At 41.0% G+C, this 13,591-nt stretch overlaps 1 protein-coding gene across 2 annotated transcripts; it reads left to right on the top strand.

Annotated features, from left to right (window-relative positions):
• The first annotated feature begins 3,106 nt into the window (after positions 1-3,106).
• On the top strand, positions 3,107-12,906 carry LOC126078824 (HLA class II histocompatibility antigen, DO beta chain). 2 transcript variants are annotated; one of them, XM_049889647.1, is made up of 6 exons: positions 3,107-3,298; positions 6,027-6,296; positions 6,724-7,011; positions 7,736-7,846; positions 8,101-8,132; positions 8,316-12,906. In XM_049889647.1, exons 1-6 carry the CDS (start codon positions 3,208-3,210, stop codon positions 8,361-8,363), a joined length of 840 nt encoding a protein of 279 aa, XP_049745604.1. In that variant the 5' UTR covers positions 3,107-3,207; the 3' UTR covers positions 8,364-12,906. The 2 variants fall into 2 exon arrangements, with proteins under 2 accessions (XP_049745604.1, XP_049745610.1); XM_049889653.1 differs by having other exon boundaries at positions 3,108-3,298; positions 6,724-7,005.
• The last annotated feature ends 685 nt before the right edge of the window (positions 12,907-13,591 follow it).

The following is a 13,591-nucleotide window of genomic DNA, read 5'->3' as shown; positions in this document are numbered from 1 at the left end:
TCTCCAGTCTCTGTCAGGCCATCAAGTTTGGTCTTTTTTTATTGAGTTAGAATTTTGTTCTACATTTTTCTCCAGGTCTGTCCCGGACCCTCTATTGTGATCCCTGTCAGAGCAGTCAGTGGTGGTAGCTAGGCACCATCTTGTCATACTGGACTCAGCGAGCATTATGCTTTTTTAAGAGTTGTCTAAAAATGGGGTCAAATAGACAACAGCAACTCAGAAGATTAGATAGAAACCTTAGGAAGTAGTGAGAGTATATTAATGGGTGAGGAACAACTCAGCAAAGAGCATGAGAATGGTTGCACAGCTGGAAGAATGTAATCAATGTCACAGAATTGTACATGTAGCAACTTGAATTGGTGTATGTTCTGCTGTGTATAGTCTCAACGACAACAATGAAAAAGGTTATACAATTGTATTTCATCTCTCTTTTCTGAATCGGGTTTCTGCCACCAATCTTTTGTCCCTCTTTCTGCCTGGAAGTTCTTAATACCTCAACATTTACAGCTGCCTGGTGGTGAAAGTGGAAACCCTGCTGGCGTAGTAGGTTAAGAGTTCTGCTGCTAACCAAAAGGTCGACAGAACCCACCAGGCAGGATCACCGGTTTGCAAAAAACTTACTGCCCATGTTATTTGCGTAAAAATATGGTATATCGTAAAAACCTCTATTTGCGGTACCAGGGGTTTGACCAGCCAAGAACAGAGTAAGCCTTTGATTTCCAATTTGCTCTTATTGCTTATGTTTAGAGACTTTCTTGGGCCCCACCATATTTGGTAAGGCCTAATTCAAGTATTTTTGGGTTTCCTGGTTAACTACCATCATTTCCCCACCTTACATACCCATCAAAGCATGTGTTCCTTTAGGGAAGTGAAGAATTAAGAAAATATCTATTGTATCCTTCCTATTCAATGAAGTATTGTTGATATGTTTATGTATTGTAGATAATCAGCATTTTAAAAGAGATCCAGATAAACATTTTGTTTAGCAAGCTGTCCACATGTCTTGGGTATTCTGAATTCTAAAATTCTCTGCTTGCTAAGCTTTGCAGGTTCTGCTTAAGAAATGGAGCATTCTGAACCATTTTAGGAAGGTGCACGTAGCCTATAGACATTGCCACACATAAAATGTCATAGCTCTGTGTGATTTGGATTGTGGTGTCTCTAATCATGGTTTGTCAAGATCTGTTTTTCTCCTTTTAGTCTGTCTGCATTATACTTTTCTTTCAATGTTTCGCTCAAATATCAACTTCAACATGAACTCTTTCTAGACTGTCTAAGTAAGACTTTACTCTTCTTGTGTGTCCAAACATTACAAAGTTAATTTCATTTTTTCCTGATAATTCAGTGGGTTGTTTCCCTAACCCACCTAGATTGGGCATTGACCAACCCACCCAGGTTATACATTTCTTGAGGACAAAGAACATGTCTGTTTCATCATTGGATGTGCCGTAGTACTGAGCATGGCTCTATGCTAAATAAATGATAATGAATTGGTGATTGTTGTACATCATGTACAGATTTGGCGTACTTAAATCTGTTAACACAAACCCTTTGTTGCTGAGCTGATTCTGACTCATAGTGACCTGACGTCTCTGAATTATATGTGTGAAAAATGTTGAATTGTGTTTTTGCAACAATAAAACAAACCCACTTATAGACTACTTTGTGAAAAATGAGTCTTGTTCTCCTTAGTTATTAAATATATTTTCTTCCAACTCCTTTTTAACAGAAGACCTTGCCTTGTTGTAAAGTGAGTCCTTTGAAGTTATCCAGCTTGGACTTCCTCATTCCCCTCTTCCCCACCTTAATTTTTCCTGTCACCTTTCCTGTATCTAAAGGTGTTCCTTTTCATTGCCAAGCCTGAGATTCTCTCTTCTTCTTTGGGTTCTATTTCATTCAACATTTTGGGAGAAATGTCTCCTTTCTTCTCTTTTTTATCTCTAATTTTTCCTTTCTACAGATGCCTTTCACTTGACCTAGAAACTTAACATTTTTTTCTATTTTAAATGTATCTTTCCCTTAGTGTTGCTTTTCTCTCAAATGAGAATAACATCTTTTCCCTTATTTTTACTTCCATAATTCTCAAAAGACTGTTTACACCTTTTGCCTTCATTTCCTCATTCCCAATGCAGTTTTTACTCTTTTGAAACATGACATCCACCTTTAACACTTTGTAGTGTAGTGGTTAAGAGCTTGGCTGCTAACCAAAAGGTCAGTGGTTCAAATCCACCAGCCGCTCCTTGGAAACCCTATGGGGCAGCTCTTCCCTGTCCTATAGGGTGGCTATGAGTCTGAATCGACTCGAAGCTCAATGGCAACATTTGTTTTTTTGTTTTATCTCATTGAACACCATCAGTGCTCCACTAATTACAAAACATAATAACACTTTCTTGTATTTTATCCTCTCAAGCATTGTATTTTTTTTTGATAATGCTCTCTCTGTGTTTCTCTCTCTCTTTTTTGTGGCCCTCTCTTGATTTACAAGGAATTATACTCCTGGTTATTCTGTGAAGTCCTGGTGGCCCAGTGGTTAAGAGCTATGGCTGCTAGCCAAAAGGTTGGCAGCTTGAATCCACCAGTCATTCCTTGGAAACCCTACAGGACAGTTCTATTCTGTCCTATAGGGTTGCTATGTGACTCGACAGCAAGAAGTTTTTTGGTTATTCTGTATCTCTTCTATTTCTTCTTTGATAATCCCTTCACTAACACATTTTAAGGCACATGCCTCAGAATATTCTTTTTTATTTACATACTCTCCATTGGCAATGTCATCCACCTGATGGGAAGGGAGATCCTATCGGTCACAACAGGCCAGGGACAGTGCTAAAGAGTATAGAGGGATACATAATAAACAATCTGTCAAGTTATTCTAAGACCCCATATTATGTTATATATATATATATATATATATATATTTTCCTTCTTCCCGCAGTCAATTTTCCATACACCTAAACTACTGTCAGTGATTCTGTGGCAAACAATTCTTGACTGGTATAACATGACTTTATGAAAGCATTCTACCCAGCACCTAATGATGCAAAACTCTTCTTTCTGATTGGTTATCAATCTGAGGAGTTTCCAATCCTGAAGAGACCAGGAAGATATCTATACTCTTCTTAATGCATATTTCTTGACGGAGTTGTGTGGGGACAAGCTCCATTCTGAAGGGGCTGGCCTGATTTTACTGTCTCATTTTTATTCTCCAGAATGGATTCTGGGTGGGTTTCCTGGGTGGTGGTTCTATTAGTGAATCTGATCAGGCTGGATTCCTCTGTGACTGAAGGCAGAGACTTTCCAGGTAAGAACAGAGAAATTTCTTTATTTGGTTCAAGAATTGGCTGGGGGAGAGATGCCTTTCCCTATAACTCTATGCCATGGCCCGACTGGAAGTGGCTTCTGGCTCCAGAGAGCAGAGTTCTTTGACAGAAAAATACTTCTCTCTCCTTTGCCACACACAATGGACTGCTGAGAAAAAGGACTTCCTGTGCCGAAGCCACAGATTCCAGGAGTAGGGAGGCAGGAAGAAGGGAAACATTTTGTCCTGTTTAGAGTCCTTACTGTATCATTCTCAGTCACTGAAAATCGTAAAACCTGGAGCCAGTCTGAGAGTAGCTACCGTTCTTCAGCCAGGAGTTTTCTCTGATGATTGTCACTGTTTCTGTATTTATCCAACTGACATATTCAACTGTGGGCAAAAGAAATTGAAAACAAACATTGTTTCTTCTGGCATTTATCAAACCCCTACTATATGGTCAGAGTCGTACTAAGCAGCTTTGAGAAGTAAGAGAAGTTGACAACATCATCCCTGTCCTCAGACTACCAGGTACATGTTATTTATCGCTGTTCTTTTTTGAGCTGCAGAGACAGGCCACGCAAATATGAAGCAATGTTAGACCACAAAAACACATTATTTATCAGCAGAAAACAGGATGTGATGTGCTGAGAACAGAGCCCACTTTGAATGTCAAAGTCTCAAAAATACAAAAGAGGAACAAACTTAGGGGGAGAGGAACATTTTTCTTAGAGAACAGAAACCACTCTGAGCTTATGACGCCCATTAAACAACACAACTGAAAAAAAAAAAAAAACCAGCACAGATCTTCAATGATGACTAAAAATTCTGGATTTTTTTTTTTTTCTGACTCAGAATGTAAAAGGAAATAGAGAAGAACATAAATGGCGAGGAAATGGAGATTGGAACTTTACCTGGAGATTGGAACTTTACCTGAAATTAGCTACTGAGTCAGAGATGAGTATGGCTGATCCAGGAAGGGTGCCACAGTCCTTATGATCTGCTCAGTAGTTCCTGGAGGGGGCCTCTGAACTTAGAAAGGAAAGTAAATTTACAACTTGAGATCAGTAGCAATTATCCTTCAAGTTTCAAATGCCATTTCTTTGAGGGCTCTTTACTGGCCAACTTGCATTATTAACTCCATTTAAATTTTCTTTTATTGTTGTTCTCAAGTGCACAGGAATTGAGTTAATCTTACCCATTGAGTTCACAGCACATTGTAATCATTGGTCAGTAAAAGGACTCTCTTCCGTTTTTTTTTTTTTTTTAATCTCCGCTCTTATTCCTTCCCCTCCATAGATATCCATTCTGAGTCTGGTATGTCTTTAAGTATGAAGGTGGCCTTTAAAAACATGTAGTATTGTTCTTCTGTTTGTATTTTAAAGTTTTAATAAATGTCATTGTGCATTGGACTATATTCTATATTTCTTTACACTTCACACCATGCTTTTTGAAAGTGATATGGGGATGTTTGTGGCATTGACGGAGCTTGGGAAGCCTGATGCTGTTGGATGTGAACTTAAACTCATCTTTATCAATGGGGAAGCAGGCTCAGGGAGGGGAAGTGTCTTTTCCTAAATAAAACTACTTGCTATAACACTAGAACTTAAATAAATTGAGACCTAATCCAAGACCACTTACCCATTTGTCTCTTAAAATTTTCCAGTTCTTCAAATCTAAGGCAAATTTTACTTATGCTATGGAAATAAGAATCATACTTTTTATTACTTATTAGGACTAGTAAAATAGCGTTGGAGAGTTAAACAACTTTGGGAAACATGAGCAGATTAGAAATGAGGCACAGGGTTTGAAAGTTAATATATAGTTCAAACTAATCAGTATCAATATTAGTAAGGTACTTTCAAAGCAGAAAATCATAATGGACAATGGAATTGAATTTTTGTTTATTCCATTTCAATGACAATGATAGAAAAGTCCTAGAAGGTTTAAGCTAACTTTACATTCCTTACCACCATGTTGTTGTGAATACTAGAATTGTAGGTATGCATGGTGATGGTAATGGTAACAATAATAATAACAAAAGGCATCTTCAAACCATGGATTAATATTAATTTTTTTCAGCATCAACAGAGGTAATGGTTAGCACCAAGGAAACGGATGAGGTCTCTGAGCAAGAGTGTAAAGGAAACAGCCTAAAGTAAAATTCTTGGAGAAAATTCATAGTGAGCGGAAGGTAGAAGGGTAGTTTCACACCTTCATGCACCTATTCTGTGTTTCTTTGCTACTCCCCTCTCCCTCGTCTGCTTTATTCCAGCTGGAACGTGTAGACTGAACCTGCCCAGGGCACTGGTGTTGTTGAATTATTTTATGTGAGGATGGATTATTCTGCCTTGGTAATAAAGGGAGCTAAAACCTTTGCCTTTTGAAAGCTTGGCTGGGAGGAGTCTAGCCCAGTGTCTGACATAGAACAGAGTCAGTAAATATTTGTTGAATAAACAAATGAATGAATGTTTATATCTCTTGGGACTCTCTCTTTGGGTTACATGTCTCCTGTTTGGCTGCTCTGGTAGGATGGGCCTTGGGCTTCTTCCCATCATGGGTGTCTTTTTGGTAAAAGGAATCAGGGTGGGGCATGGGGGAAAAGAGCCTACTTTGAACTATTTACTGAGAGCAAAAGTCCTCTTAAATCCATGTGCTCTGGTATAATTTACCAGGCATGTGTTTCCTAAAGATGGGGGCTGGCTCATGGTTCTTTTTTATTTTGGTTTTCCAGAAGATTTTGTGGTTCAGGCAAAGGCTGACTGTTACTTCACCAATGGGACAGAAAAGGTGCAGTTTGTCGTTCGATTCATCTTTAACTTGGAGGAGTATGCACGTTTTGACAGTGATGTGGGGATGTTTGTGGCATTGACGGAGCTGGGGAAGCCGGATGCTGAGCGATGGAACAACCGGACGGATATACTGGAGAGGAGCAGAGCTTCTGTGGATGCACTCTGCAGATATAACTACAAACTTGGTGCATCCTTCACAGTGGGGAGAAAAGGTGAGGTGGAAGATGGGGTTCGGTGGGGTTCAGGAAATCTCCCCCACGCAAACCTGACCATGGTTCTTCCTTATGGTAGGCAGTTGTCTGCTTCAGGATAAGTGGCCTATGAACAGGGAAGTCTGTGTGTATGTTTTGTTTTCGACAGTGACCCACTCATTATTCTCACAGATCAGGTCACTGTGGTCTTGATCCTAGACCTTTAAGTCTTCAGGGGCTTTAAGGACTAGTGTACTCTCATAGAAGGTGTAACTGTGGAAGTGTCTAATAAGGCTTAAGTCCTTCTTGGGACATTGGCATACACAGTTTCTGAGTCTTGGGGCTGAGGTTTTCCCACTGAGGTCCATGCAAGAGATCAGAGGCAGGGATTAGTCTTTAAGGAAAGCTGGTGGTTTTCTCTCACAATGTCTCATCTCTCTCCTCCTAGTGCAACCAGAGGTGACGGTGTATCCAGAGAGAACCCCATCCCTACAACACCCCAATTTGCTGCTTTGCTCTGTGACAAATTTCTATCCAGGGGACATCAAGGTCAAGTGGTTCCGGAATGGGCAGGAGGAGAGAGCTGGGGTCATGTCCACTGGCCTTATCAGGAATGGAGATTGGACTTTTCAGACTATGGTGATGCTGGAAATAACTCCTGAACTTGGAGATGTCTACACCTGCCTTGTGTACCACCCCAGCCTGCTGAGCCCTGTTTCTGTGGAGTGGAGTGAGAGTCAGCTTCTTGTACTCTCTGGGCCTGACTCAGGATCATACTGAATCTATATGGGGCCTGTGTTACCTCTGCACACTTCTTGGTCACAACATCAATTCTTTTCCCTGATCTGGGGGAGTCACAGAGATCTGGAGTCCTTGGGCTAGAGTGGGAGTAAACATTGCAGATATCTATCCCATACCTTCCAAGTCCTAGTGGTACAGTAGTTGAGAGCTCTGCTGCTCACCAACCAAAAGGTTGGCAGTTCAAGCCGTCAGTTGCTCCATGGGAGAAAGATGTGGCACTCTGCTTCTATAAAATCACAGCCTTGGAAACCCTATGGGGCAGTTCTACTCTGTCCTATAGAGTTGTTATGAGTTGGAATCGACTCGACGGCAATGGATTTTTACTTTCCAAGATTAAAGAGGTCCAAACACCTCATCATTTTCTTCCACCTTGGGAACTCCACGACCACCCATTGTACAACCAGACCTCCTCCCCGGGAACTAGTACCCTCTAATATTTTGGTTTTAGTATTTAGGGGCCATTCTTATAGGTTGTAAGAGGCAGTAACAGATGGGAGGTAACTCCATGTGTGCAAGCCTTGGCCTCAAAGAGCCATTTCTAAATTCATCCCTTCTCTAGGCAGCATTGGACATGACACCCAGTACAGGCTCTGGAATTTCAGGAAGATCCATCAAATACTGGGAGCTTTTTTACTAACTTTAAGACTTGTTTCCTGTAGGAGCTCAGTCTGAATATTCTTGGAGGAAGGTGCTAAGTGGAGTTGGAGCCTTACTATTTGGGATAATCTTCCTTCTGGTGGGGATTGTCATCCACTTCAGGGGTCAGAAAGGTAACAAGCCTCTGAGGAGTACCTGATACTTGCCATGTGTCTTCCCCCAGCCCTGACTTTCCTTAATGTCAAAGATCTGAGTCAGGGAAGACTGATTATACATCTCAGGAATTATTGGGATAGTCTTTTCTGAAGCCAGAAACATTGGAGGGTGTACATGAAGATGGAGTTCTGATATTGCAGACCATCCTCCATCCCTTCAGCATTATGATACTCATTTGGTCCTAATTTGGGCATTCTCTCTTTCTCTCCAGGTTATGTGGAGACCCAGTTGTCTGATGATGAGGTAACGTCTTTCCTTCCTTGCCTGTGGGTGGCAGATCATTCTGCTGGTCCTTTGACAAAGAGGAGACATCATTGGGATAAGGAGATATAGGGTGGCTTTGACTCTATTTGGGTGGTGCTATCTCCTGAGTCCCTGAAATGGAAGGGTGGGTGTCTCATGAGACCTTTACCACTGTCCCTGCAGGTCTCAAGAGGTGTTCTTCCACCACAGCCATACCAAGGTCCTAAGTGAAGCTTCTCTGGGATCCTGATGAAGTACTGAGTGGCCTGGGCCCCTAGACTAGATAAATGACAGTCATGAGATCAGCGTTCTGGGAGTGGCCCTTTTCCATAATCCTTAGGGAAATACTGGACTGATTCTACAAGATTTGTGTTCTGAGATCTTGCATATTCCACCCTTCTGCCCTTCCTCCTGCTACTTGTATGCTTTATTAAGTCTTCATTTCTAAGAAAACTCTCCAGAAATCCTCCTAAGACCTACCTCCTTCCAGTCCCAAACTTTTTACTTCTCTGTGGCCCAGCCCTGGCCCTATAAATTGTTATCCCCAAATCCTTCTCTGTTCCAACTGCAGTCTCCACAGTCTTCAGAAGACAAATGTTCAGCCACTATTTCCTTGTTTCTGTTTTTTTAAAACACTTTTTTAAAATCATAAAATAAAAGAGATACCTGTAAAAACCGGTTGCTGTTGAGTCAATGCCGACTCATAGCGACCCTACAGGACAGAATAGAACTGCCCCATAGAGTTTCCAAGGAGTGGCTGGTGGATTTGAACTGCTGACCTTTTGGTTAGCAGTTGTAGCTTGCCTTAGCTCTTAACCACAATGCCACCAGGGCTCCAAAAGAGATACAGATAACCACATAAAATGTATAATTTAATGAGTTATTTAAAGTAAAATCCCTGTAATCACCGCTCAGGTCAAGAAATAAAAGTTTGCCAGGCATCCCAGAAGTCTCTTAAGTGCCTCGTGTCAATCAAAACCCCTTCTCTCACCCCCAAACTAATCATATCCTGACTTTTATTGTAGCCCTTTTCTTGTTTCTGTATAGTCTATTCACCCACACTTGCATCTGTGGACACTATACCTTAGTTGTGCCAAGTTTTTTTTTTATGTCTTTTATGTTACTTATAATTTCTTTTCCTTATGATTAATCTGTTGAAAAAACCTGAGTTTCCCACAATCTACATCTGGCTGATTGCACATGCATGGTATAATTTAACACGTTTCTGTGTCGGCATTTCTTGCAAATTGGCACCTGGATTCAAGGCTGGATCAGACTTGGGTAGTACTGTCTTTCACTGTGAGGCACATAATTGTCTCTCTTTTATGATGTTATGTTATGTTGCCGAGGTCCATTCATTCACTGGGGATTGCAAAATGGTGATAATTCTATTATTCCTTCCTCATTTATATGCTCCATTATTTCTATAAAGAGATAGGTCTCATCATTTACTGTTGGGCTGTCCAATGGTATGGTAGAAAGGCGGGGTCAATGTTTCACTCTTTTTATTTACCAGTTTTCAAGATAATGAATTTTTTCCCTGCTGTCATTCAAAGGTGACCAATTAAGTTTTCCTCTCTTTTTTGGTATCGTGATGAAATCAAGGATTTAAATATTGATGGGTTTTAATCCATTTCAATTTTTATCCTCGTGGAAGCTCAAATGTTTCATTTTTGGGCAGTGGAAACTTCTTCAAGAGGCTCCTGAGTTCTTTTGACAAGTTTTTAGTTTTCTTGTTATCTGCTATGACAAGATGTTCCGGTTTCATTTTGTACATTTCTTGCCCCAACCTGGAGTCGGCTATTTCTCCAGAAAGCCCTGGTTTATCCTAGCAGGAAATATCATCACAGATCATAATCCAGAGTTAGGAATTGGTCATTGTGTCAGGACTTCTTCGTGGAAACACACACACACATCCACGCACAATTTAAATAAAAAATTAATCTCTTCTATATTATATTGTATTGGCATCTCCTTTCTTCCACACCATGATTTTTAAGGACACAGAGAAAGACACAGAATATCCACACTTACTCATTTGCCTTTTCCGTATTAACATACACAGCAGTCTAAGGGTAATAAAACTCATACTAAACCAAAAACCAAACCAAACCCAGTGCAGCCGAGTCAGTTCCGACTCATGGTGACCCCACGTGTTACACAGTAGAACTGAGCTCCACAGGGTTTTCTTGGCTCTCATTTTTATGGAAGCTGATCACCAAGCTTTTCTTCTGTGGCATCACTGGGCAGGTTCAAACTGCCGAGCTTTCCGTTAGTAACTGACAGCAAATAGTTTGCGCCACTCAAAGACATAATACTCATACCATAACCACCAAAATGATTACCGAAAACAGTTAAAAATTCCTTTTGTTTTTGTTCTCCACATTATTCCTCCATTTTTATAGTTGTGATATACCTAAATTACTGGATCACGTGCCACTGAATACAATACTCACTCCCTTTTTAGTATCGTTTCTGTGAGTAACTGTATATCTAATGCTCACCCATACCTTATGTCAATGTCCCTCTGCTCCAGCGGTTTTCAAGGTGTGGTCTGAGGACCCCTGGGGGTCCCTGGGACACTTTTAGGGGGGTCTATGTGTTTTTTTTTAATGTGGTTAAAATTATTATCATAATACTAAGACTTAATTTGCCCTTTTCATTACGTTGATATTTGCAAAACCCTATGATGGGCAAAACTGTTGGTGCTTTAGCACAAATCAAGGCAGTGACACTAAACTGTACAAGTAGCCCTTGTATTCTTCAGTGCTACCCACTGGCAGTAAAAATAAATAAATAAAAAGGGAAGTTTCATTTAAGAATGTTCTTCCTGAAACAAAAATGATTTAGTTTTGCTAAAGCTCAACTCTCAAGTATACATCTTTCTAATATGCCTTACCTTTAATATGTCTATGACTTATTCATTTTTTGTATCTCCAGAGCTCAACCAGCTATCAATCATAGTATACTTGAAAGAGTATATGTACCTCATATAGAATATGACTCTACTCCTTTGCCCCTGCCTTGTTTGTTACCAGCTCCCACCAATAGAAACAAATCTATCCAGTCCTTGTCCCTTTGCCACATCACATCCTCAGAGCAATAACTCTGGGTGTTGCATAACGAAGATTAAGTTTCTGAACTTCTTCCACCTGAGTAAGGGTTTACTGTTCAGTTCTTGTCCCTGATCCTCCTCTCTCCCTGCTCTGCCCTCAAGTTTTAGTTTTTGTGGCTCTTAGGACATGGAGTCCCCATGTCTTTCATGTTCTGACTTGGGTGATGACCACCAGTGCTGATCATGTCAATCTCACTTGTCTTCCTTGTTCTTTGAATGCTTTGTATTCAATTTGGAGGCACTTTTTAAAAAATTTTTATTTTGCTTTAAGCAAAAGTTTACAAATCAAGTCAGTCTCTCATACAAAAACTTATATACACCTTGCTATATACTCCTAATTGCTCTCCCCCTAATGAGACAGCACACTCCTTCCCTCCACTCTCTGTTTTCGTGTCCATTTGGTCAGCTTCTGACTCCTTCTGCTCTCTCATCTCTCCTCCAGACTGGAGATGCTAAAATAGTCTCACGTGTCTACTTGATCCAAGAAGCTCATTCTTCACCAGTATCATTTTCTATCCCATAGTCCAGTCCAGTCCCTGTCTGAAGAGTTGGCTTTGGGAATGCTTCCTGTCTTGGGCTAACAGAAGGTCTGGGGACCATGACCTCCAGGGTCCTTCCAGTTTCAGTCAGACCATTAAGTCTGGTCTTTTTACGAGAATTTGGGGTCTGCTCTCCTGCTTCCTCAGGGTTTCTCTCTTGTGTTCCATGTCAGGACAGTCATGGGTCGTAGCCGGACACCATATAGTTCTGGTCTCAGGCTGATGTAGTCTCTGGTTTATGTGGTCCTTTCTGTCTCTTGGGCTCATAATTACCTTGTGTTTTTGGTGTTCTTCACTCTCCTTTGCTCCAGGTGGGCTGAGACCCACTGATGCATCTTAGATGGCTGCTTGCTAGCATTTAAGACCCCAGAAGCCACTCTCCAAAGTGGGGTGCAGAGTGTTTTCTTAATAGATTTTATTATGCCAATAGACTTAGATGTCCCCTGAAACCATGGTCCCCAAACCCCCACCTCTGCTATGCTGGCCTTCAAAGTGATCAGTTTATTCTGGAAGCTTCTTTGCTTTTAGTTTAGTCCAGTTGTGCTGACCTCCCCTGTATAGAGTGTTGTCTTTCCCTTCACCTAAAATAATTCTTATCTACTATCTAATTAATGAAGTCCCTCTCCCTCTTTCCCTCCTCCCCCCATAACCATCAAAGAGTTTTTCTTGTCTGTTTTAACTATTTCTCCTGTTCTTATAATAGTGGTCTTATACAATATTTGTCCTTTTGCAACTGACTAATTTCACTCAGCACAATGCCTTCCAGATTCTTCTATGTTATGAAATGTTTCATGGACTCATCATTGTTCTTTATCGATGCATTGTATTCCACTGTGTGAATATACTGTAATTTATCTATCCATTCATCCACATGGAAACCCTGGTGGCGTAGTGGTTAAGCACAGCCAAGAGGTCGGCAGTTCGAATCCGCCAGGCGCTCCTTGGAAACTCTATGGGGCAGTTCTACTCTGTCCTATAGGGTCTCTATGAGTCGGAGTCAACTCAATGGCACTGGGTTTGATTTTTTATTCATTCGCTGATGGGCACCTTGGTTACTTCTACCTTTTTTCTATTATAAACAGTGCTGCAATAAACATGGGTGTGCATATATCTGTTTGTGTAAAGTCTCTTAATTCTCTAGGATATATTCCAAGGAGTGAGATTGCTGGATTGTATGGTAGTTCTATTTCTAGTTTTTACAGGAAGCGCCAAATTGATTTCCAAAGTAGTTGTGCCATTTGATATTCCCACCAGCAGTGCATAAGTGTTCCAATCTCTCCACAACCTCTCCAACATTTATTATTTTGTGGTTTTTTTGATTAATGCCAGCCTTGTTGGAGTGAGATGGAATTGCATTTGGAGGCACGACTTTCAATGCACTGTCAGTAAGACTGGTTCCTGGTCTCCTGGCTGCCACATAGACCGTGTTTCTGCTTTTTAGTGTTTCTTGAGTGTCTGATTCCACTGAGTGCCCAGGGCAGCAAAAATTTCATTCAGGATTTAGTCTGAAGCTGCCTTCCTGACCCTTGCTTCATTGGGGAGCTTCTTCCTTTTAAACATTTTCCCAGGGAAGTATGGTGTCCTCTTCTGGTTCTGGCCCAGGCTTGTAGTGGGGATGAGGGAAGGTCAAGTGGGAAAGAGGCAGCCACAGGTCATCAGTGGGTGGGGCTTGGGGGCAAAAGTCGTCACTCAAAGAAGACCGGATTTTCAAGTCAAAATGGGGGACACCGTCACGATGCTAGATTAACCACCAAACAAAATTCCAGATGGTGAAATTTCAGAAATTTAACAATCTTGTTTTACTT

This window comes from Elephas maximus, chromosome 1 (genome assembly GCF_024166365.1).
Source record: "Elephas maximus indicus isolate mEleMax1 chromosome 1, mEleMax1 primary haplotype, whole genome shotgun sequence".
Lineage (NCBI taxonomy): Eukaryota > Metazoa > Chordata > Mammalia > Proboscidea > Elephantidae > Elephas > Elephas maximus.
Note: the sequence above shows the minus strand (reverse complement) of the source record. Positions and strands in the feature narration are given on the sequence as shown.